This window comes from Syzygium oleosum, unplaced genomic scaffold, assembly GCF_021117445.2.
Source record: "Syzygium oleosum isolate NSW1041296 unplaced genomic scaffold, Sole_v2.1 Sole_v2.07, whole genome shotgun sequence".
Lineage (NCBI taxonomy): Eukaryota > Viridiplantae > Streptophyta > Magnoliopsida > Myrtales > Myrtaceae > Syzygium > Syzygium oleosum.
Window position 1 is genome coordinate 9,087,047 of NW_026607491.1, and position 24,592 is coordinate 9,111,638.

At 40.2% G+C, this 24,592-nt stretch overlaps 1 protein-coding gene and 1 pseudogene across 2 annotated transcripts; one reads left to right on the plus strand and one right to left on the minus strand.

Moving 5' to 3' along the window:
* Positions 1-719: 719 nt before the first annotated feature.
* On the minus strand, positions 720-1,969 carry LOC115676624 (beta-D-glucosyl crocetin beta-1,6-glucosyltransferase-like; annotated as a pseudogene).
* Positions 1,970-3,584: 1,615 nt separating this feature from the next.
* On the plus strand, positions 3,585-8,486 carry LOC115673456 (tRNA dimethylallyltransferase 2). 2 transcript variants are annotated; one of them, XM_030595645.2, is made up of 10 exons: positions 3,585-3,871; positions 3,987-4,066; positions 4,163-4,231; positions 4,748-4,820; positions 4,890-5,011; positions 5,849-5,923; positions 6,801-7,190; positions 7,650-7,725; positions 7,810-7,973; positions 8,109-8,486. In XM_030595645.2, exons 1-10 carry the CDS (start codon positions 3,622-3,624, stop codon positions 8,244-8,246), a joined length of 1,437 nt encoding a protein of 478 aa, XP_030451505.1. In that variant the 5' UTR covers positions 3,585-3,621; the 3' UTR covers positions 8,247-8,486. The 2 variants fall into 2 exon arrangements, with proteins under 2 accessions (XP_030451505.1, XP_056168847.1); XM_056312872.1 differs by having other exon boundaries at positions 3,586-3,871; positions 4,748-4,806; positions 4,888-5,011.
* Positions 8,487-24,592: the final 16,106 nt, after the last annotated feature.

Here is a 24,592-nt window from a genome sequence, read left to right on the forward strand (position 1 = left end):
ATCATTCATTTTGAATGAGGAAGAGTGATTAATCTAATCTGACATTGGAGTGTCTAAATGTGTCCCTAGATCACAAGATTTGTAAAATCGTCTGCATTCTTAACAGGAAAAGACCTAGGCATATCTCATCTTTTCTCTCTTGATGTATAAGCACAGGCCTCCTTTTACGAAATCGAATTTTTCGCTTTGATTGGTTTGAGTTTGAGGAATAATACCTTAAATTCGATTTTGGTTTGCCGTCCTCCTAAATTGCACAAAAATGAAGAGGCGAACCTTTAGCTATTTTATACCATGCATTTCATATCTCAGTTAAGCAAAGAAATCAATATATGCCAAGACTATACCAGTTAGCCTATTAACAGACTTCTGTACAGAATTAATTGCATCATATACAAAGTAAATCTAAATCAATCAATGGTCCCAGTCCACAATATCAGTGTCACCCTCTTAAACTCAAAACGTTTGCGCAGATGTCCATTTGAATGTCTCTTTGAGGTTGAAAACCTTATTGAGTTCATAGTAGATAAAGATTAGAAAGGATGAAACTTGTCTCCTTGGTAAGGAGAGTCAGCACTTATATCGTATGAAGCTAGTTAGCTTACATCTATGTAGTCAACTCGTCTTGAATTTCTTTACCGCTATCTTGTGTTTCTTTTGTTTTGACCATGGAAATCGAAGAGTTTGGAAAAGATCAAGAACCAGATCAGATTCGTGAAACATCAACCCAAATGCATTGATTACTCCTAATATATATGCCTCCCACTATATAAATTATGCCAGCAACTAGCAAATCCAAATCTTGGTCCACCATGTCAAGTCACGGTCTGGCCAAGATTGAAAGTTGTTCCTCCAAAAAGTCGTTCCAGCTTCTTCATCACTGTGCTCGTTTCTTCCTCTTGCCTCTCCCTGATCCTCGCACTCAGTTCCTTGGCCCTTCTCCGGACTTCCTCGCCTTCTTCTCGTACCACCACTTGCTTGATCACTTTCGCCACGTCCTCCACCGGGAACCTGCCATCCTCTCTCCGGACGTCCACGCCAACCCCAAGATCTGCCACTAGTTTGGCGTTTAAGAGCTGATCGAGGTGCATTGGAATGGCTATGATGGGTACGCCGAAGACTATTGCCTCCAATGTTGATCTCCAACTGCTGTGACTCACAAACCCACCTGTTTTATAATCAATTATGGTGTCACAACATTGAATAAATGTCGTAACACAGAAAAATAAACGTGGCATGACAGCACAAACAATATAGGATCACTATACAAAATGCGTGACTCTGACCCCTTTTGTTTGGACGTTTGAGTATGACCCCCTTATTTAAGTACTGAGTTGCAATTTAACACGTAGTTTTTGTAAACCGTTTTTAAACTATAGCTTTAGTTTTGTTGGCACGAAAAGACCTGTGCTCGGGTGCATGAGGATCTTGGCCTGAGGAGCCCATCCTTGGACCACCATGCCTCTGTCCTTCGTCCTCTCCAAGAACCCTTCCGGCAAAGCTTCAACAATACTCACTTTCTGTGTCTCCTCCGGGAAACCTCACCACCCACACGAACCCCACTTCTTCGCTCGCGAGCTCCAGCACACGTGCCACCTCCTCCATCTCCTCCTTCGATAGGAAGCACTCGCTCCCGAATGACACGAACACCACCGAGCCGCTCTCTCTCTCCTCCAGCCACCCAAGTATCTCCCCTTCGTCGTCTCTGGCATCACCTCCGGCCGGTTCTTGAATCAGAGGCCCGACAGCGATGACCTCCTTCCCAACAAGCTCCGCGAGGTAGTCCACGCACTTGCCCTCGATCTCTCTGCACGTCTTGATCAGGATGGCGCCCTCAGACCTCCTGATGCTCTCTAACACCCGGTCCATGTCCCTGGTGCCATTGTCCTTGTCGCACATGAACTGGCATGATCTTATCGCACTCGCCCCTCTTGAACCTTAGCGGCGGAAAGGGGTACTCCCCGTCCAAGTCCATGCTATGGAGGGTCGCGGGCTGCTCTCTGTAAGATTTTGGTAGAACTACTGCAAACTGTTCTAATAACTTAAGCTGTTAGATGAATGGGTAGTTTGATATTTAATTACTCTAACACTCCCCCTCACGCTTAGTCTGGTCTTTTTTTTTTGTCTAGTACTAAGCGTGGACATATTTAATTAGGGAGGCAAATAGGGCCTAGAAAGATTCGAACTCAAGAACTCTAGCTCTGATACTATGTAAGATTTTTGTAGGACCACTGCCAACTGTTCTAATAACTTAAGCTGTTAGATGAATGCGTTGTTTAATAATTAATTACTCTAATACTCTCGGGACCTAGGGCTAGAGGAAGTCGTAGACAACCGAGTCGGGTTTGAAAGTGTCCAGGAGGTCGGAGAAGGCCGGGCCAACCGTGTCGAAGGTGGACCTTGAGGGAGGGCATGAGGTGGGGAGGGAGGCGGCGGGTGGTGTGGAAGTGGGGGGGGAGGGGGACGGGGGGGGGAGTGGAGGGGGCGACGGTGGGAGCTGGAGCTCGATGAGCCGGGTCGAAGGGGAGAGATGGGGAGTAAGGATGGCCTGGAGGGAGGCGTGGTTGACGGGGGTGGAGCAGAAGAAGATGAGGAAGGGGCTTTGGCGGGAAGAAGAAGAAGAAGAAGAAGAGAGTAGCTTCTTGGTGAGCTTAAGCAAGGGAGAGATGCGGCCGTGGGCTAACCAGGGCAACAGGAGGATACTTCGCCGCTGTGGATCGGTGATCCGCGAGTTGGGTGTGTCCATGGTCGTCGTGGTGATTTGATGTGTGAGCAGCGGGTGAGGAATGATGAAAGATTTCCTTATCAACATATATATAGTAGGAATGCATGACCATATATATATATATATATATATATATATGTATTATGTATAATAAATTTCTTCCAAAAAAAATTTGCTCCCTCATATTTTCAAGGGCTAATATCATGAAAAATCACAAATTAATATATATGTGACAAATTTACTCTCAATTAGTTTCCGTTAAATTTTACTATCAAATTGCTGAGTTGGATAACAAGTGGCTGTTGACGGTTGTACCGGTTTGAGATTTTACCATCCATTTGTCACAATTGTACCATTTTGTGGTTTTTCTAGTATTAATTCAATTTAACTGAAGATAACAGAATATAAATTTGTCACAAATGTATCAATTTGAGATGGGATAAATTTGTCACATTTGTACCGATTTGAGATTTTTTGTGGTCAAAAAATTAATTTAAGGTAAATTGTCACACGTATACCAGTTTGTGATTTTTCATGATATTAATCCTATTTTCAAACGGCTAAATTAGGGTCACAACTCACGGGGCCACAGAGACAATCGCAGATTTCTTAAGCTAATTACGCCATTTTGATTTCAATTTAAATAAAAGAAATTAAAAAAAAAACAGAAAAAATATATCCATTTTGATTTGAATATAAATAATAATAAAAAATCAGAAGTAAAGAGCGAGTAATTCAAGGGCTTTGTTTGTATTGTGGAAGCTTAACCAGGCCCAATACGCATAAAGCTCCTCGGCCCGTCCGTTTCTCCGGATAAATACTTTGCCTCGACCCGGGTCGTGCTGACCCGATTTCCTCCTTCAGCTGGCCCGGAGGGAGCCGAACGCACCCCGAAAGACATGGACGGCGACGGTGACGGCGCCGCCGAACCGGAGGAGCGAAGCTCGAGCCCCGGCGGCGGAGGCCCCGGGGCCGGCGGGCGGAAGCCGAAGGTGGTTATCATAATGGGCCCCACCGGCTCCGGCAAGTCGCGCCTGGCCATCGACCTGGCCGCCCACCTCCCCGTCGAGGTCGTCAGCGCCGACTCCATGCAGGTCTACCGCGGCCTCGACGTGCTCACCAACAAAGTCCCCCTCGATGAACAGCAAGGTGTTCCCGGAAACCCTCTTGCCTTCTGAGGCTTTCTCCTCACGCGCGCCGGGGTGTTTTTTATCATGGTCCGTTTCGGAGCTGTTTTTCACGAATTTGGGTGGATGTTGCGCAGGAGTGCCTCATCATCTTTTGGGCACCGTAAGCCCGAACGTGGAGTTCACGGCCAAGGCGTTTAGGGACTCTGCTGTTCCTGTGGGTTCGCCTTCTTTAAAATCGACGATGACATGTTGAATTTCATTAACTTTGTCTTGATGGGATTGAAACTTTTGTGTTTTTCCCGAACTTCAGCTCATTGATGAGATCTTGTCTCGGAATAACTTGCCAGTCATAGTTGGGGGTACAAATTACTATATCCAGGTAGAGTACGCGGCACTTCTTTTTCATTTGCTTGAATAGCCTGCGGCTTGTTCTTTGTGTTCGCACTTTGGAGTAGTTACTCTGTGAATTCACCAACGGGGGCTGTAGTGTTAATTCAATCACACCTCATGCTCTAAATTCATGCAAGATTGTAACGATGAGTTCGCTTAATTTCTGTCACTTTAAAGTCCATCCCTCGTCAGAGTCAACTTGTGAATTTTAGTTTCCTGACTGAATGTGAGTGACTCAGCTTCTGGACTATGAGATTATTTAGTTGCCAATGCCTGATAAAGAATAGCTATTTGATGTCTCTACATGTCCTGCATAGTTTTTGTACTTATGATGCTCTATCTGATCCTACCATGTGAATCTTCAGTGAAGTATCTGTTGCTGGAAAACGTAATTTAGGTCATCTTCATACCCAATTTGGATCTATAGTAATAGGTATATCCTGGGAGAAATTTGTTCTCTTTGGGTGTTTGGTTAATTTTCTTTTATCTCTTTGTTGCTAACTAGGCTCTCGTGAGTCTGTTTCTTCTGGATGATTCGTTGGATCACATGGATGACGGCCACTTAGATGAAACTCCTGGTAATTGTCATTATCTTGCTTGAGCCCCAGTGGTTATTGTACATTAACGAATGCTTTGTTGACTCTCAGGTGACGAGCATGACGATTGTGAAGTTGACTTCAATAGAGATAGGAATGCTCTCACCTTCGATCGCTTGAAAGACATAGATCCAGTTGCTGCGCAAAGAATTCATCCGAATAACCAGAGAAAAGTATGAATGTTGTTAGCATAGTTTTCATTCAAGATACAATCGTTAATCAAAATCTGGAATTTATGAATTTGATGAATATATTGATTCATATCACTGAAGTAAATTCAATAGTGAACTTATATATTTTGACATAATTTAGGATTAATTGTTCACTTAAGAAAACTTCACATTGTTTAGGCTGTTAACTGAATCGAAAGATTCAGTTGCGAATCTATAATGTACGCAGACAGGGGTTGTCAATGAATTGATTTGCTGTCACTTCAATTGCACTTATCCCTGCTCAGCGTGTTATATTTTCATATACATTTAGGTCTATACACATTAGCAGACTTGTGGTCATGGAATTTCATCATTTCTGCCTATTCAGGAGATCAAAGAGTTCATAATACAGAGCAGCTCATAGATGCCACTATGCAAAAGAAATTATTTTCCTGGTGTTGCCTGCAAAGAACTTTGCACTAAGCAATTTTTAGATGACTTGCAAAAGCTCCTATGCATTTCAATAGGAATTCAACTCAAAATCTGTCCCAATGACAATAGCAGCATGCCCTGCTGCAGATATTCCTATGACAGAGTATGATAGGGAAAATCTGATATCGAATGAGACTTTTGGTGAGAATTGGTAATATTTTCCGAATACCACTGTAGTCACGGGTGATTAGCATTGTTGGATCATGTCTCTGTATTCTCTGTTTATGCCTTTTCCTCTTGTTTTGACAAGGTGTAATTATTGTATACCTACTTTCAGAATTTCCCGGTTTTCTCTAACTATAAATTGAATCACATTAGCTGAAAGATATTGTTTGACTGAAGCTCGTGGTGCTGGATCCTTTGCAGATCAATCAATATCTAAATTTGTATGCTCAATCCGGTCTCCTTCCGAGTGAATTATTTCAGGGCACAACTTTAGAGGTTGGTGACATTTGTCGGTCTAGTCAACTTGCTTATTGTTTGTATTTAGGAAAATCTAGAAATTTTGTCTCACTATCCACTTAAGTAGCTCAATCGGTTGGTCTTTAGGTTTCTTGTATGCCTTCTTAAACATGACATATTTGTAGCAGCAGTAACTTGAAGCACCATAGGGGCAAATGTTTATGTTGGCAATTTTTTTTTTTTTCTGTAGTTGATTTTCTGAGAATCTTGAACTTCCACTTTTCTTTTGATGAAAATATTTGTCAGTATCTCATTTTGTTAATGAACTATTATTGTATCTGTGAGTGTTTGAAGAACTAGGTAATTGACCTCAATTAGGTATTAGTTATATGACTTATTGAAGCTGTGTTTACCTCGGTCTGCTTCTACACTGTTAACATCCTATAAAGGTTTATTGCTATCCTAGGAATGGATATGTTTAAGTTAAGTGCAAGTAAATTTTCTCACATCATGTATTAATAGCTTCTGATGCGAATATGATCTCTGGATTCTGGAGGTTGTAATAATTTGAAATGATTCTTCATAAGAAAATTTAGGGTTTGCTTGTTTTGACCTCTCCAAATTAAAAGGTAATTATTTTGATTTTCCCGCCAAAATTGAAATATTATTCAGCTTTAAAAAATTGTGAAAATAATATACATGAGCTACCGTGTCAACATCTATATATTGTGACAATTTCAAGCACTCAAGATGGAAAAAATCAAGATGCATGTGCAGAAAGATTTGAAAAAGCAAAAGGTCAAGTAAAATCCACTCCAGACACACTCCCCAGAAGTGCTTACTAAAATTTTTATCCTCATACATCATAGCACTAAGCTAGGAAGGGATACCCTTTCCTTTCATTGTGGCAGGGCAGAACTGGGGGCGTATTGAGAATTCCAAGTATGATTGCTGTTTTATATGTGTGGATGCATGTCTTCCTGTTCTCGATCGATATGTGGAGGATAGAGTTAACTGCATGGTGGAAGCTGGATTGCTTAATGAAGTCTATGACATCTACTGCCCAAACTCAGATTGTACTCGAGGTCTGCGCCAGGCAATTGGGGTACGAGAGTTCGAGGATTTTCTGCGGGTTTACATTGCAGACGTTGGGGACTCCGAAACAAGCTGTTCTCATGATGAGTATAGGTTGAAAGAAAACACTGGGTTGACCTTGGCATCCCTTCCAACAAACCAACTAAAAGTATTACTACAAGAAGCCATTGACAAATTTAAACTAAATACTCGAAGACTTGTACGTCGACAGGTGAGTATACTGTAGTGAAGCATGAAGTACTGTGACCATATTCCATTAAGTTTGGTATATTTTCCTTTCAGGCTATCCCCTCTACCTAGCGAACGGTGCCTATGCCTGAACCTTGTACTAAAAAATATATGCCGTGATATTCATTCAATACATGCTATGAAACTCTGTTACAACCTATGATAACCCTCAGTTTGTCTAATTGCTGGAAGACAGATGCTTTTTCGCAAATCTCCCTTTTTCTCAATGAGGTTTATTCACTGTTCAAGCAGTAGAGGTTGTTGCTTTCTTCTTTTCAAACGAGGATCCCCCTTCTCTCATGTCATTCTCGAGGTGCAGATGTTTATGTGATTGCTTGAGAACCGAAGCATGCAAAGATTTAGATCTTTCAACTTCCATTTTCTAGCTTGAAATGGCTGTGCCTGTGCTTTCTAGTGAGACAAGCTTTCTGTTGTTTCACAGAAAAGGAGGATCCGTAGACTGCAGACATTGTTTGGGTGGAACATCCATTATGTGGATGCAACAGAAGCTATCTCAAGTATAATAATCTCATTTCTTAGCGATTTTGTTTTGCTGTCAATTTTTCGATTCTCAAGTTTCTTATAATGTTCTCATGATTTAGGTCAGTCAGAAGACTCCTGGATCAAGCAAGTAGTACAACCGTCTTTGCAATGTGTGAGATCGTTTTATGAAGATAGGGTGACAATCATGCCCAATGTAGAAGCCCCAAAAAGCTCTGCTACTGAGTTTCTGCAAAGAAACTTGTGGACTCAATATATTTGCAAGGTAAGCAAACGCCCCAAGTGTTGTGGGGAGTTCTTTTTTCATTCTGTTTTTTTCCCTGAATTTATCCCGTCCTTCAACTCGTCCTGCAATGGTGTTTTTCATAGTCTTTGACATGTTTGAGCCGAATTCTTACAGGCCTGTGGCGATCGTGTGCTTAGAGGAGCACATGAATGGGAACAACACAAGCAGGGCCGAGCTCATCGAAAACGAACTGCACGGCTGAGAAAGTCTCTAAATCGAGGCTTGGTCACCGCAGTGGAACAAGAACGGTAGAAATTTTAGGAGTTCTTTTAGGGGGTTGGTTTAAGAGAATTACAGCAATGTTTCACATGGCTATTCATCATTAGTAATGACAGTGTTTATCGTCTACATCAGGTCATTGATGTAGTGGAAATACGTTGTAAGCTAGTACGCTAACCTTCGACTTTAGGCTCCCTTTAGTCCATTATTATTGTCTGTTACATTTACCTTTGACTGTTTTATTGATATGCACGGCGAGGACCCATTCACACAGTCTCCTGAAATAGTTAGCATCAGCTTGCACGTCTCTGTATTTTTCACGTTCTAGACATGATTTCGCAGTGTCATCTTCTCCTCCAATGAAAAACTCCCCATCCAATGAAAATCAGTAAGTGTTGTTTCAACTTTAAAAGACGTAAGGTCAAGACCTTTCCTTGTTTGTTAGATAAGTGTCTTTACATTTGACGACAAATTAAATATATTAGGACCAAATAATCTTGGGAGTTTACTTATACGATAGAAGGGCATTGATCTCAAGTCTATGTTTCAGTCTTCGCTAGAATTGTGATATGGAAAAATTTTAAGTTGGGGCTAATCTACCATGCCGGGGGCTATACCATGGTAAAGTTGACGGGCCTCACACGACGGACGACCATTAATTGATGATCCAACGAGTGATAATAATCTTTAATTTCATCGTTGGTTATCCAAGAGCTCGTAGAGATGCTGACGAGCCTTGAAATTTTATGAAGGCCCTTTAGGTTATGGCGCGGAGAAGTTTTAAGTCTCGAAAGCTAGTCTCATTATTATCCAAGATCAGTGCTATCCTTTTCTAGATACATGCTTCGTTCATTTAGTCTTTTGTCACTTTAACATGCGAATACGATGAAATGGACTAACATTGTTTGTATCCACCAGGACAAGGCGAGCACCGTTTACTTATTTATTTACTTGTTTTTGCCGAAGGCGAGCATTCATTTGAATAAACTAAACTTGCAGTACACTTTTTGAAACCCGGCAGGGATGGATGCCAATGCCAGCCGCCTCCTCTATTGAAACATGTGAACGTAGAAAGAACAATTTTCAATGCACAACAAAAATATTGAACTACACTATATTCTTATTACTTTGTCTCCAAGAAATTATGGGTGCCAACTACTGCGAATTGACTTTGGGAGGAGGGTGACGTTTTGAAATAAGAAGGGAAAGAATCAAAGGAAAAGGAAAGTCGTAAGACGGTATATAAATGTTAGTCGCGTAAAACGACGCCCAAGATCTTCATAGCTAAAATCTAGAATATAGTAATAGAGTAAAAGAAATTTGTGCACCTGATTTGGAATTCATTGTTCTTGATGCGGAATAGCGACGATCTCCAATGCAAATCTTCTCCTCTATTACCCTCTGTATCACTGGCTCGATGAGACTGCCTCTCACAGTTGGCGTTTGCCCCTTATGTGAGACAATATGTGCGTTAGGGTTAGAGGAGGGACTTGAGCACTATTTATAGAGTTTTAAGCCAGGCCCTTTCATCACGGGTCGGGCCTTACTCGGTCCATACTAGCCAGTCCCATATTAGACTAATTAAGAAACTTTATATCTGACTTTATTAGATCAACTCTGTAAAACGGTAAATTACAATATTAATTAATGTAGCCCACATTAAAAAAACTCTTACATTCTCCCACTTGGGCTATATTAATTGAAATTGTACATAATGTGCGCATCTTTATGTTGGTCTAATGATAATTCTTAATAGTCAATCCGATTCTATAAAGTCTCAAACACCGAATCATGATGGTAACTGCATGTATACACACAGAGCCTTTCGCAGTCACAAATGCTTTTAACTTTACTGATATGGATTTAATATGGTAGTGTGGCAATTGGATAACACTTCAAAAAGAGTAATACCTTATGTGTCATCTCATTGTCAGTCCATTCACCAAAAATAATTCCTACTCTCTAAATCATAAATAAATTGTACTTAGGGTGAGCAGAGTCGAATCCACAGAGACTGATCAGTTGTTAATCCTTTGAAAACCAAGTAAACAATAAAAGCGAAATTAAAAAGGGAAGTTTATGCAGAATATACTTAAATAAAATAAGCAAACAGAAATTAAAGAAAATCAGATTATGCAACATCTAGCAAAGGTAATCTCATTCAAGTTCGAAAGTTGATCATTGAGTCAAATGAATAATCTCAAACACTGCAATAGACTGGTTATGGTTGTTGAAACGCTTATAACAACCGAATCTTTCCTTAATATTAGATTAACCGAACACGCGCCTGTGATTAATCCCTTATTAATGAATAACCCCGACACGCGCCAAGGATTCAATTCGCTAATAGCATGAAAAACGAGAAAAACCCAACCCTAACCAATAAATCACACGCGTAACTTATTCAAGCTATAGACCATATATTCTCATAATACAACCTGAAAATCTGGTTTTAATTAAGTCATATTATTTGCCATTATTATTAAAACACCTAAACAATTATGGGTTTGGGTATTTCAATTGGCAAACTATCACCCTGTCAATTACACAACAAGCTCTTATTGTAACAACCAACAAAGCAATGGTAAACAATAAAACAAAGAATATATGAATACTGCAGAAATTAAGAAGAAGGATTAAATTTAGATCTCACAACTTGAATGAACTTGAACTTTGATAATCCTTTGCTAGATTAAAGAGGAGTTAGCCACACATGGCTACAAAATGCGCAAAAGAGAAAATAATATGTTTCTGAATTTTCTGGAGTCAAGTCTCTTCTCCCCTCTTGCGTTCAACCTCTTAAATAAAAAGAGAAAGTCTAGAAAAAGAAATTCTATCCAACAAGGAAAGAGAAAAAATAGGCAAAAACTTCTCCCTAATGTCCCTAATTAAGAGTCCTATTTAAGTACAAAAATCCTCCACAATCAGATCTGGAAAATATGGAAATTAATGGCCAAATCACGTCCCCAAATTCTACACCAGCTCTGCATCCACGCGACCTTAAACCGTGAGCACGGCTCTCTGGAAAATGGATCTTTTACATGCAGAATCCCAACCAACAGCTCAAAAACACATCAAAAGCGTTCAAAATCTTCACAATTGCATCATTCACCATTACCTAACCACAATGCATAAAAACAAATAAATTCTACTTTATTTATTCGAATATTTGCCCAAAATACCACCAAATATAATCAAAATATAAGTCAAATATACACATCATCAAACTCCCCCACACTTATCCAATGCTTGTCCTTAAGCATAACCCAAATCTGTCAACCAACAACGTCCAGCCATCACTCGCACAAATCCCTCATTAATCCATGATTCAACATACTAAAAAAAAACATAATAAACTCAACATAACCAACAAGTCTCAATTTCTCAAGCAATAAATAACTGATTTTAATAATTCTTATCATAATAAAACACAAGGCTCCAACATTTTTAGAATATTCACACAAATGAGTTCCATATAAGTTAATGCATAAAGAATCATCCCTCAACCTGCCAAGTCACAAATCTCACACAAATTCAAGCAATAAACAAGAAATTGAGGTGCTTTTAAATTGTTGCAACACTTTTAGGCTTGCCTAGGGTGTCATAGACCTTTTGACGCGAAAGTAGACCAGTTATGGTGATTACCCCCGGTTACTCAGCCCATCACAATCCTAAGTGGCTTCTAGCACTGCTCATATTCTGCTAGTTTTTTTTTTTTTTGGCCTGAGTGTCAACATGGGGCGCATGAAGACCCCTGGTTACTTAAATAGAGCATAACAACAGAGCAAACATAATCAAACATAATACTTTTCTCCATTTTTTTTCTTTTGCAGCAACCTCATTTGCATCACACATTCACATGTGAATAATTATGTGACTAGGCAAGTTTAGTGAAAATTCCATATGCATATGACGTAGATTTAAATCAAGCAAGTTAAGCATATTTCACCTCATTAATTCAAGCCTCATATTTTATGATTAGAAGAACGACCAAAATCAACCATTTATTCCACCAAAAATTAAGAATAAATCTGGTTATATTAAGTTTATTACATAATCCAGCATATTTTATCAATTCAAGACAAGAAGAGTTGCACAAATTCAAGCTAGAAGTTAATGATTTAATTAGATAAAAGCTATGGTCAAGGACAAACAAAGTGATAAGCAAGTTCCTCCCCCACACTTAATAGACACATTGTCCTCGATGTGTAGGAAAAAGAAAAGCACAAATGGAAAAGAAAGAGGAGTTTAACTTCCCTAAATGGTGGAGGATATGGAATCATGGCAGTCGAAGATGGGCAGCTGAAGTGGATAGGGAAACCATGCCCGCGTCGGGAGCTCAAGTAGTACACTGTTCCTGTGGGAAAATCGGACAAGGCATGATGGGCTATCTTTGAAGAGCTTTATACTTGGCCTGGTGGCTGCATCTTCAAATCGCAAGGTACTTTGAAGCGCTTCTGCTTGTTGAGACGGGCTCTGATTTTGTGTCGGGGGACGATAGGTGGTGGTGTTGATGGAGAAGCATGAGTAGACATGTATGAGGGTAAATAAAAGAACAGAAAATTAGGGTAAATTATTGGAGAAGATGACAGTAAATAAAATGAACTGAAAATGAACTAGAAATAAGGCGTAGGCATGCCTTAAACTTGGGTTGCCTCCGCAAAGCGCCCTTGTTTAACGTCCTAGGCTAGACGACCTGCATTTTCATTTCCCCTCATTAACCCTGTCCAGTGTTATTTCCTTTTTCCTATGAGCCTGAAACCCTCCATAAAATGGCTTGAGATGAAGTCCATTCACTTTAAAAATCTTGTTTGTCTCTAGGCTCTGTATCTCCACTTCACCATGAGAAAATACATTAGTAACAATAAAAGGACCAATCCACTTGGACCTTAGTTTTCCAGGAAATAATTTTAAATGGGAATGATAAAGTAAAACTTTTTGTCCAATTGAAAATTGTTTCCTAGAAATTATTTGGTCATGAAAATTCTTTATCTTTTCCTTGTAAATTCTGGAGCTCTCATATGCATCAATTCTAATCTCCTCTAGCTCCTGCAATTGTAATTTCCTATGTTCACCAACCTGATCCATCTTCATGTTGCATTGCTTGATAGTCCAATAAGTGTGGTGCTCTAACTCCACGGGGAGGTGACAAGGCTTACCAAAAACAAGACGATATGGAGACAGGCCTATAGGGGTCTTGTAGGCTGTACGATAAGCCCAGAGTGCGTCATCCAACCGTAAACTCCAGTCTTTTCTATTTGGATTGATTGTCTTTTCAAGTATGGACTTAATTTCTCTGTTCGACACTTCGGCTTGTCCATTCTTCTGTGGATGGTAGGCAGTGGAGGTGCGATGAGTTACGGCATATTTGGTGAAGAGCGATTCCATGATGCGATTGCAGAAATGAGTCCCTCTATCACTGATAATTGCCCTTGGCGTTCCAAACCTAGCAAAGATGTGAGTTTTGACAAAATCTGCTACAGTCTTAGCATTGTCGGTTCGTGTAGCCTTGGCTTCCACCCATTTAGAAACATAATCTACAGCAAGCAGAATATAAGTATGACCAAATGAAGGTGGAAAATGACCCATAAAATCAATACCCCATACATCAAATATTTCACAAACAAGTATAGGAGTGAGTGGCATTTGATCTCTGTGTCCTAAATTATCAATTCTTTGACAATTAGCATAGGACTTACAGAACATATAAGCATCACGAAATAAAGAAGGCCAATATAGGCCACATTCTAATACTTTGCGTGTTGTTCTCTTGGGTCCAAAATGACCTCCACAAGCATAAGAATGACAAAATTTCAGAATTGACTCAACCTCTACCTCAGAAACGCATCTCCTAATAACTTGGTCAGAACAATGTTTCCACAAATAAGAATCATCCCATACATAATACTTAGCATCCCTTTCTATCTTATCTTTTTCAGACCTAGTTAATTCATTAGGGAAGGTACCAGCTACTAGGTAATTTACAATATCAGCATACCACGGAACTGTACTTTGCACAGAAAATAAATACTCATCGGGAAAGTCATCTTGCAAAGGCTGTGCTTCTTCAGCGATAGATAATCGACTAAGATGGTCAGCAACCAGATTTTCGGACCCCTTTTTATCTCTTATCTCCAAATCGAATTCTTGTAACAAGAGAATCCATCTGATCAGCCTCGGTTTTGCCTCCTTCATCTTGAGTAAGAATTTCAACGCTACATGATCAGAATAAACAATCACTTTAGTGCCCAATAAATAAGAACATAATTTTTCTAAAGCAAATACAATAGCTAAAAGTTCTTTTTCCGTCATGGAGTAATTGCACTGAGCACTATCCAGCGTCCTTGAGGCATAGTATATGACATGTGGATTCTTCTCAATTCGATGTCCTAGAACCGCGCCCACGGCTCTATTGCTTGCGTCACACATCATCTCGAAAGGGTAATTCCAGTTTGGCAGTTGGATAATTGGTGCAAAAACTTCTCCCTAATGTCCCTAATTAAGAGTCCTATTTAAGTACAAAAATCCTCCACAATCAGATCTGGAAAATATGGAAATTAATGGCCAAATCACGTCCCCAAATTCTGCACCAGCTCTGCATCCGCGCGACCTTAAGCCGTGAGCACGGCTCTCTGGAAAATGGATCTTTTACACGCAGAATCCCAACAAACAGCTCAAAACCACATCAAAAGCGTCCAAAATCTTCACGATTGCATCCTTCACCATCACCTAACCACAGTGCATAAAAACAAATAAATTCTACTCTATTTATTCGAATATTTGCCCAAAATACCACCAAATATAATCAAAATATAAGTCAAATATACACATCATCATCCATATTCTTTTTCCTTAAGTGTTATAAAACCGGATGTATCACTAGAGAATATCCTTATAGTTTTATTGAACCTGCATATGTTTTATTCTTATAGTTAACTTTACTTTATATGTAACAAGACATATCCTTAAGGCTAATAACCGAATGCCCCTAGCCTTTACTCAAGGTTTACACAATACCTTGAGATTTTTACAGGAAATATGTATTCAACATGATAACAATGTATTCATAAACACCTTATTGAATACAAAGGAGTTGATACATATCAAAACATCTTACTAAATGTAACAAACACAGATGTAAACTTTATTAGAGTAAAGACAAAAGCAACTCCCACTAAACAACAGCATCCCATGATGCTCTTAAGCCCATATTAATGATATGTCGTTCAAATACACAAGGGCGAAAGCCTTTAGTTAGTGGATCTGCAACTATATCATCTATGAAATATGCTCTACTGTAGTATCACTATTCTAAATTGTTTCCTTTATGATAAAAAAACTTGACCGCCATATGCTTAGACCCTTTGAGACCTCTGCTATTGTTCATAAACAGCACTGCAGAGTTCTTGTCACAATACATCTGTATAGGTCTGTCCACAAAATCAAATACGGTCAACTCTCTAATGAGGTTCCGGAGTCAAATTACAATATGCTATAAACTCCACTTGCATGATAGACGATAATATAGATTTCTATTTCTCAATTTTCCATGACACTACACATCCTGCTAAAATAAAGATGCATCATGTTGTCAACTTCACATCATCCTGACAGCCAACAAAATCTGAATCCGAATACTCTACTAGCGGTAGATCATGAACATGTCTGTAAATAAGCATATAATCTCATGTCCTCTTTAAGTATCTCAAAATCTTCTTGGCAGCAACCTAGTGATCATGTCCTGGATGTAACTAATATTTGCCTAGGAATCCTATTGCGAAAGCAATATCTGATCTAGTGCAAACTTGAGCATGCATGATAGTTCAAAGTGCACTAGCATAAGGTACATATTTCATTTAGGCTTTCTCAATATCTGAATGAGAACAATGTGACATATTCAGTTTATCACTCTTAATGACAAGAGCAATTCCTGTCTTGTAATGTTGTATACCGAATCTTTTTAAAATACGATCAACATATGTCCTCTGAGAAAAAACACAATATACGGCAAGAACGATCCCTATAGATCTCAATGCCAAGGACAAAACACGCCTTACCAAGATCCTTCATATGAGAATAATAAATTTCCTCCCACTGACCTTGCAGTATATATATTGATCTACTTTGTTCTCAACAAAATCGAATGAAGTGACAACACTATGAAACTTCAAGTACCATTATCTAGAAGTTTGCTTGAGGTCATAGATAGACTTTTTCAATCTACACATAAGCTTACCTGAATCATCTGCTGCAAAGCCTTCGGGTTGCTCCATATAAACCTTCTCATCAAAGATCTCCATTCAGAAAAGGCAAAAGTACACCATAAGTGCCACAACTTGTGTACGGCGATCACTTTGGTGCCATAATTTTTTTTCGGATCAATTTGATGCCAAGTCGGAGGAAAATAGATCACTTTAGTAACTCCGGCCAAAAAGCTGACTTGGCATTTAATTAAAAAAAATGATTTGACTTGTACATGTGGAAATTATGTGGCTTTTTCTTTTCGAATTTTTAGAAAAATAATAAAAAAAAGGTTACAGCAGCGGCGAAGGAGCCCTCGCCGCTGCTGCCGCCAACCCACCACCGCCGGGAAGGGCCGGCGGTGGTGGGCGCAGTGGTCGACGAGGGTCGCCGGCCCTGGCCGGGGGTCGGTGACCCTCGCCTCGCCCAGCGAGGGCCGGATCCGGCGAGGCGAGACCTCGCCGTTGCGACCCAGGGCTACGGCGAGGTCCGGCCTCGCCTTCTTTGGGCGAGGCGAGGCCGACCTCGCCGTCGCTTGGGTCGCGACGGCGAGGTCGGCCTCACCTTCGCCGGACGAGGCAAGACCTGCCTTGTCGCTGGGTCGCGACGGCGAGGTCTCGCCTCGCCTAGCGAGGCGAGGCCGACCTCGCCGTCGCCTGGATCGTGACGGTGAGGTCGGCCTCGCCTTCGTTGGGCGAGGCGAGACATCGCCGTCGCGACCCGGGCGACGGCGAGGTCTCGCCTTGCCCGGCGAAGGCGAGGCCGCGCCTCGCCGTCTCGACCCGAGGCGACGGCGAGGTCGGCTCGCCTTCGGCTGGGCGGCGAGACCTCACCGTCGCCTGGGTCGCGACGGCGAGGTCTCGCCTTGCCGGATCCGGCCTTCGCCGACCACTGCGCCCACCACTACCGGCCCTTCCCGGCGGTGGTGGGTTGGCGGCTACAGTGGCGAGGGCTCCCTCGCCGCTGCTGCAGGCTTTTTTATTTATTAATTTAATTTAATTTAATTTAATTTTTTTAAAAAAAGTACACGTCAGCGAGCTAAACGGCGTCATTTTTGGTTTTTAATGCTGACTGAACCTCTCCGGCGAGTCGTGTCAGCGCCACATCGGATTTCCGGCGAGCCACGTCAGCATTGACACTAAAATGATCGTTTTTCAAAAAAGTTGGCACCAAAGTGATCCGAAAAAAAGTTATGGCATCAAAGTGATCGCCGTACACAAGTTATGGCACTTCTAGTGTACTTTTGCCATTCAGAAAAACAGTTTTAACATCCATTTGCAGCCGATGAGCTTGTGACCTTCAAGCAATTCAACAAGCTCCCAAACACTATTATGTTTCATAAATTGCATCTCGTGTTTCTTCGCATCCAACCACAAATTTGACTGATTGATCTCCTGAGTGGAGCTACTACAACCTTGTGCTGTACTTGAGAGGTTTGAAGAACTTCATTAGGGACTGTCTTAATAACAGGATCCTAAACCTCAACAGATTCAGTTTGTGGTGTAGGAGGCTCCACAATCATTTGTATAGGTAAAGGGTTCCCACCATACTATTATCCTTAATAGTCTATGAGCAGTTACACTCTTCGGTCACGTCAAACTCTAAAAAACTTCGCTATTTGTGATTCCACAATTCCCGCGCTTCCATTGGGATTATAAAATTGATATCTCTTCGATTGATCTGGGTAAGATACGAAGTAACACCGAATGATTCCGAAGTCCAACTTACTTAATGTTGGATTATATAACCTTACTTCTATAGGACATCCCTAGACTTTAAGATTATTCAAGCTTGGTTTACGTTCAATCCATAACTTAAAATGAGTCGATGAAACAGCTTTAGTAGGAATACGGTTTAGTATATGGAGAGCTGCTTTCAAAGCTTCACCCCACAAAAATCATGTAAGTTGGTCATACTAATCATACTCCTCATTATATCCATAAGGGTGCGATTGCGCCTTTTGACCACACCATTTTGTTCAAGACTCCAGGCATAGTAAATTGAGCTACCATCTCAAATACTTTAAGTATTTGGCAAATGGCTCTTTAAGTTATGCAGCATCGTCATGCCTACCTAAATACTCTCTACCATGGTCAAATATACTCTCCACCACGGTCAAATTTGACAACTATTATGACTTTTCCCAACCGTTTCTTGACTTCAGTCCGAAAAAAAAAATCTTGAACTTGTTAAGAGACTCAAACTTTTTCTTAATCAAGTACAAATAACCATATCGGAAATAGTCATAAATAAATGTGATAAAATAAAAATTTCTATACAAGATTGCCGTATATGGTCCACTAATATCTGTGTGAATGACTTCCAACAGGTCAGAACTATAGACTGCAGTTTTCTTATTCATCTTAGTCATCTTATCTTTACAACAGTCTATAGAAGTCTCTAGGTCGCTTTTAAGAGCAAGCAGAATGTTGGCCTTTATCAATCCTTCTATTCTTTCCCTAGAGATGTGACCAAGTTGTTTATACCAAAATACATAAGATTGTTCCTTAGGTAGAGGTCTTTTTGAAACAACATTTTTCAACCGTGTAAGTGACGTATATATCATTGGGAGTTAAACATAATCTGTATAATCCATTGGACATATTGCAACATTTAATCTTATTTGAATTAAAGAAGATAGAAATAATATTTATTTTTATTTATTTTATTTATTTCAAAAGAGTAGCCACATATGTTTAAACATGATATGGAAACTAAATTTTGTCTAAAGGAAAGTACATAAAATGTGTTATTAAAACCAGTATATAGAATTAAAATGATATCTACCACGAACTCGACGTCAACTTTATTGTTGTTTCCACAATGAGCTTTGATTCATCCTTATTTGGTTTCTTTTGGTTTATGAATCCCTGTATGGTAAACGCAACATGATTTGTTGCACCATTATCTAGCCACCAATGAACCGGATGGGGCTTTTGATAGATTGAATTCATAAACAAATGCCAAAGAATCGTTAACTGCATGTTCATGCTCATGCTTGGATAACTAAGTTTTATATTTACTACAGTCTTTTTTTATGTGAACTCTCTTCTTACAAAAGAAGGGGCGGTCACCATCATTCTTGAAGGATGCTTTCTAAGGACGCAGATATCATGATTTCCTTTGTGAGTATGATTTTGGACCTCTTACTCTTCTTGTCCTGGACCTCTTACTCTTTTTGTCCCTAACCTCAGCGTTGAACGAGATACGATTCCAAACCACCAAAGATTCCATCATTTTAGTAGTGTAGTTAGCTGCCAAACCACTCTTTGAGTGTTCCTTAATGGATTGCTTCATTGATAGTAAGCAATTCCTATTACTCTTTTCTCAAGTAGCAAGATGTGTTTTCTCAAGATCCGTACTGATGGCCTTAGTAAGAGCAATATAAACATCCGCTAGCTCCTTTCCAAATAGAAAATCCTTTTTCCATTTCTTAAAATATGAACCAGAAAGAACCTCAATCCTAATAGAGTTGCTATTTTCAAAGAAGGTGACTAATTTGATAAGCAATGCACATAATTAGCATTATATGTGAGTACCACGTAACTTAAAATCGTATAAGTACACATCCTGAGAGTTACATACATCATCATACAAACACCTTTAGGCAGAATATATGACATGCAGTTGTATACTCTTCACATGACAACGCCATGAGTATATATTTCAACCTTTATAAATTCACCACCTTTGGAGTATGAACTACTAAAATCAGTCACTCCTCAAGTATATGCTGTACATGTGTCCCTCCATAAACTAATACACAATCACCTCTTTTGGGAGTATGACCACGCATTAAAATAGGAGACATCCCACCACAATGTGAGACCAATATTTCTCAAAACCAATCAAGTGCGCCACTTTGGCGGTCACAACCCAATTAAATCTTTGAAACTCTCTCATACCAGGGATATAAACTTTATGTTTCACATTTACCATATACATGTGATTTTCTTGAAAACAGGGGCAATTTGTCACTAAAATCACATGCCATGCCAATTACATTGCTCCATTCATTGATAGACAATGAATTACACCCTACACATTCCTTATGTGATGATACACATGTGAGCTACCATATGTATTTCTGAAACCATAGAGAAATACAAGAAAATATGCAAAAATACCCTAAAAATATGCGCATATAGAGTTCTATATGTATTTTTACATCCTTAAAAGCCTCAAACATGTAAAATAAATATACCACAGTGTAGATAATTTCAATACGAGCACGGCGGTACCAAGAATGTCCCAAACGGACGTCGGACGCGCCCTCACACGTCGCCGGAATGCGCGGCACGTGCGCGCGTGTTCAGCCGGTCAAACTGGTCTGAACCGCCGGTTCGACCGGGTCAACTAGGTCAGGTCAAAGTCGGGTCGGATCCCAGGTCGGGTCACACGATCAACGGAAAGTCAACAAAGTCAGGTCGAATCCCGGGTCGGGTTACCCACGTCAGCGCGGCGCAAGAGGAAACCCTGCACGCGTTGGCGCCGTGCGCGGGCGCCGCACGCTGTCGTCCAGTGGTGCGTGGATGTGTGTAGGGGGGCATGTGGCGTCCCATGGTGGCATGCCGCCAGTCAAAACGCTCGTCTCGACGAGCTCTTTCCATTTATGCAGTCAAAATCAATATTTGACGGACAAAAAAAATCACAAAAATGAGCCAAAATTGTACGTTCTAGTTCTAGGCTATGTCGGCTTTGGTACCACATGTTAGTCACGTAAATTGACACCCAAGATCTTTATAGCTAGAATCTATAATACAGTAATAGAGTTAAAGGAATTTGTGCACCTGATTTGGAATCCATCGTTCTTGATACGGAATAACGACGATCCCCAGCGCAAGTCTTTCCCTTTATTACCCTCTGTATCACTTGCTCGATAAGACTATCTCTCACAGTTGGCGTTTGCCCCTTATGTGAGACAATATGTGCGTTAGGGTTAGAGGAGGGACTTGAGTACTATTTATAAAGTTTTAAGCCAAGCCCTCTCATCACAGGCCGGGCCTTATCGGCCTGCACTAGCCAGTTCCACATTAGACTAATTAAGAAACTTTATATATGACCTTATTAGACCAACCCTGTAAAACGGTAAATTATAATATCAATTAATGTAGCACACATTAGAAAAACTCTTACAATAAAGCCCATGATCACACAATTGCAGCGATGCAAGATACAATGAAACTACCGATGCCATCCCTGTTCAAATCAATCTCTGTATTTTTCCCTGCTATTTTGAAATTGATCTGTAGAGGTGGCCCTCCCCCCCAAGGCACTCCTGTGCACTTGCCGAGAGTCGCCGAGCCTCCCCCCCAACTCACTTCTGTGCCCGTGCGGCCCTTCGGATCGACTCCTGTGTGCACACCGAAAGTTGCTGAGTTCCGCCCTCGCCCCGATCCTTCCATGTGGAAGACTTGCCAAGGAACCCAAGGCAACTGTGGCCTGCCGTGCATGCAACGTTTGTAGCAACAAGGTGTGTTCTTATCGCGCGAAGGACCCTTGTCCGGGGAAGGACCACCCCTTTCGTTCCACAGCTATGGTTCTTTGTGCTATCGTTCTTTATTTATTTTCGCCTTTCAATTCTACAAGGCGTGTTCTTATTTTGTTTGTTTCGCTCTATTCGGACTACATTCAGTCCTTGTACGTCGCCAAGTCTGTTTGCTGTTGTTATTCGCTTAATAAATGGGTCCGTTGATTAAAGCCATCTGTAACTACAATCACGCTGTGACTGATACATTGAAGATTTGCTATCAGTCTAGACGCCGCACCTTTCCTGTTTTGATAACCTTGACCTAGATTTGTTTCGGTCGAGTGCCTGAACGTCTCCGTTCTTGTCATTGTAAATACTGCTATTCACTTGCTAGTCATACCGTAGACGAATTGCAAGCTCAATCCAAGCTAAAATTAATAGATAGCTCACTCAATTGGAGTAGATGAGACCTGATATGGGCATGGACAAGGACATTTCCTTCGTGTAACCATCGGTGCTAGATCAACAGAAATAAGAAACCCTAATGAAAGCCGAACATTGGAATGCGCTTTTAAGCTACAAGAATGAAAACACGAGTTTGGGGTGTATCTTTCTTTCGATTTTGAGGGCCCCTAAAGCAAATTCCTCCACATTCATTCGAACTTTGGTGATGGCTTTTGGTCTGGTGAAGCACTTAATCCTGGGCTCTTAGAAAACTCCCAAATGGACAATGTCCCCTTGATCTTTGGCTGCGAAAAATGCCTCATTTTGATGCTACACAATTGTCGAGGCTCATGACATGCATGGGTGGAAAGTAATTCTTTGGGATTGATATCACAAAAAATCTCAAAATAGTACACCAGTTTCACATTTATCCCAAACTAATTTTCATTTCACAAAATATCCTAAACTGGTATCATCGTGCCATATTTATCCGAAACTCCTTTTTGTGTTACAAATGGTTGAGAAAAGGTTTATGACTCAAAAAAGGGTTATGACTGAATTGATAAAAGTGCAATAGATTTAGAACTTTTTGGACAATTTTCCCGAACTCTACTACTTGACGGTTACATCTTGTGCTCCTCTCCATCTACCAAGTTAGTCTTCTTCATTTATCGACTCTTCCTTCTAGCACTTGAGCCATTTTTTGTCGACATCTCTGTTAACCAAAATCGAGTCTACTTGACGTGAGCCATCTTAACAGGCTTTTCGATCTAGCTATCGACCAAATACTAGGCATTTTTGGTGTTTACACTAGGTAAGCAAGTGATTTATTCAAATAAACTGATATATGCAGGGAGTAAGCCTAATAGAAAACGATTACATCAATCCCCAAATCTTGCAATCAGCTAGAGCTACGAGAGAGGTCAAAGCTCATATTTTTCGCACCAAGGACATATACAATTGTGACATACTTTTTTACTCAAACTTGTCTTGTAAGTAATTTAAGGAAGGTGTGGAGCAGAACATGGACATTATCTTCTAGAAATTGCTAGCAGGTGAAGGACGATCTAATCTTATGATTGATGCACATGGTCGATGGAAGAGTTTATCACCTATTTAAAATCATGTAACACGTAGGGGCGGCTATATTGACTTAGGAGACTTTCGAATTCAATTGAAAAATATGCAGATCGCCGTTCAGTGTTCACATTATATACTATATTAACTTTGATGGTAGTTGATGTTTGAGGATGACTTAGTAAAATCATATTGGCGCAATTGTTTTTGTTTCGCGAGACTTAATATGAATCCCATTATATTTTAATTATGTGATTTGAATAATTCATTATACCAAATCTATCCAATTACTTACGGACAACTGAATCATTCCTCTAGCGGAATGCTTTGTCACTTCTTTCAATAATTGCTCGATACACGTGCCGAGAATTAGGTGAGTCAGAACAAATTTGAGACGCCGTGCGTGTGAGCAAAACTAGAGGGAACGACCCAGCCTTTGTTTGTTTCTCATCATACTAGGTGAACTGCCCGGTCTTTGTCTGTTTCTCACTAGACTTGCTTGATTGCACGTGGAAATTCTTCATGATTTTTTTTTAATACAATTATTAATCGGAAAGGATATAAATTAAATTGGTGGGCAAGATGCTTAATGAAGACACATTTCAATAATTTTTCTTAAGTCTGATGCTATTATATATATATCGATTCAGCAAATAAGAAAGTCTTATGTCCAAATAATCATATTTTATGAATATTAGCTACGTTTATTTAAATTTAATTAGATTTGCATGTAAGTGGTGTTCGTGACCTTAACACACGAATCAAAGACATGATTGAATGAGAGAGGAACGAAGGAATGTATTGCTCTTCTTGTGTGCAAGGAACTTTAACCCACGAATATATTTCCCTTTTCGTGTCCGCCACTTCACAATCACAAGTTAGCGAATATGAGTTCATGGAGAGCGATGGTGCCTCGTTCATGCCAAATCTACGTTCTCTATGAAAAGAACTATTTGACTGTATGTGCATGTCAGTATATACGAGGATGGAAACATTTTTATTCACCATTAAACTTCTCAAACCATCATTAATACAACAAACCTGAAGATTTTGTGTAACCTCTTGCTTTGATACCATAAAAGATTTTATGTGATCACCGTTAATTGACCCAAAAGTTTAAGTTGATGGACGAACATAATTTAATATT

Excerpts from the sequence above, each read along its gene's own strand:
- LOC115673456 (XM_030595645.2), top strand. The coding sequence starts at position 3,622 with ATGGACGGCGACGGTGACGGCGCCGCCGAACCGGAGGAGCGAAGCTCG. Across the intron at positions 4,067-4,162 it reads TTAGGGACTCTGCTGTTCCT|CTCATTGATGAGATCTTGTC; the intron begins GTGGGTTCGCCT and ends CCCGAACTTCAG. Across the intron at positions 7,974-8,108 it reads GGACTCAATATATTTGCAAG|GCCTGTGGCGATCGTGTGCT; the intron begins GTAAGCAAACGC and ends GAATTCTTACAG.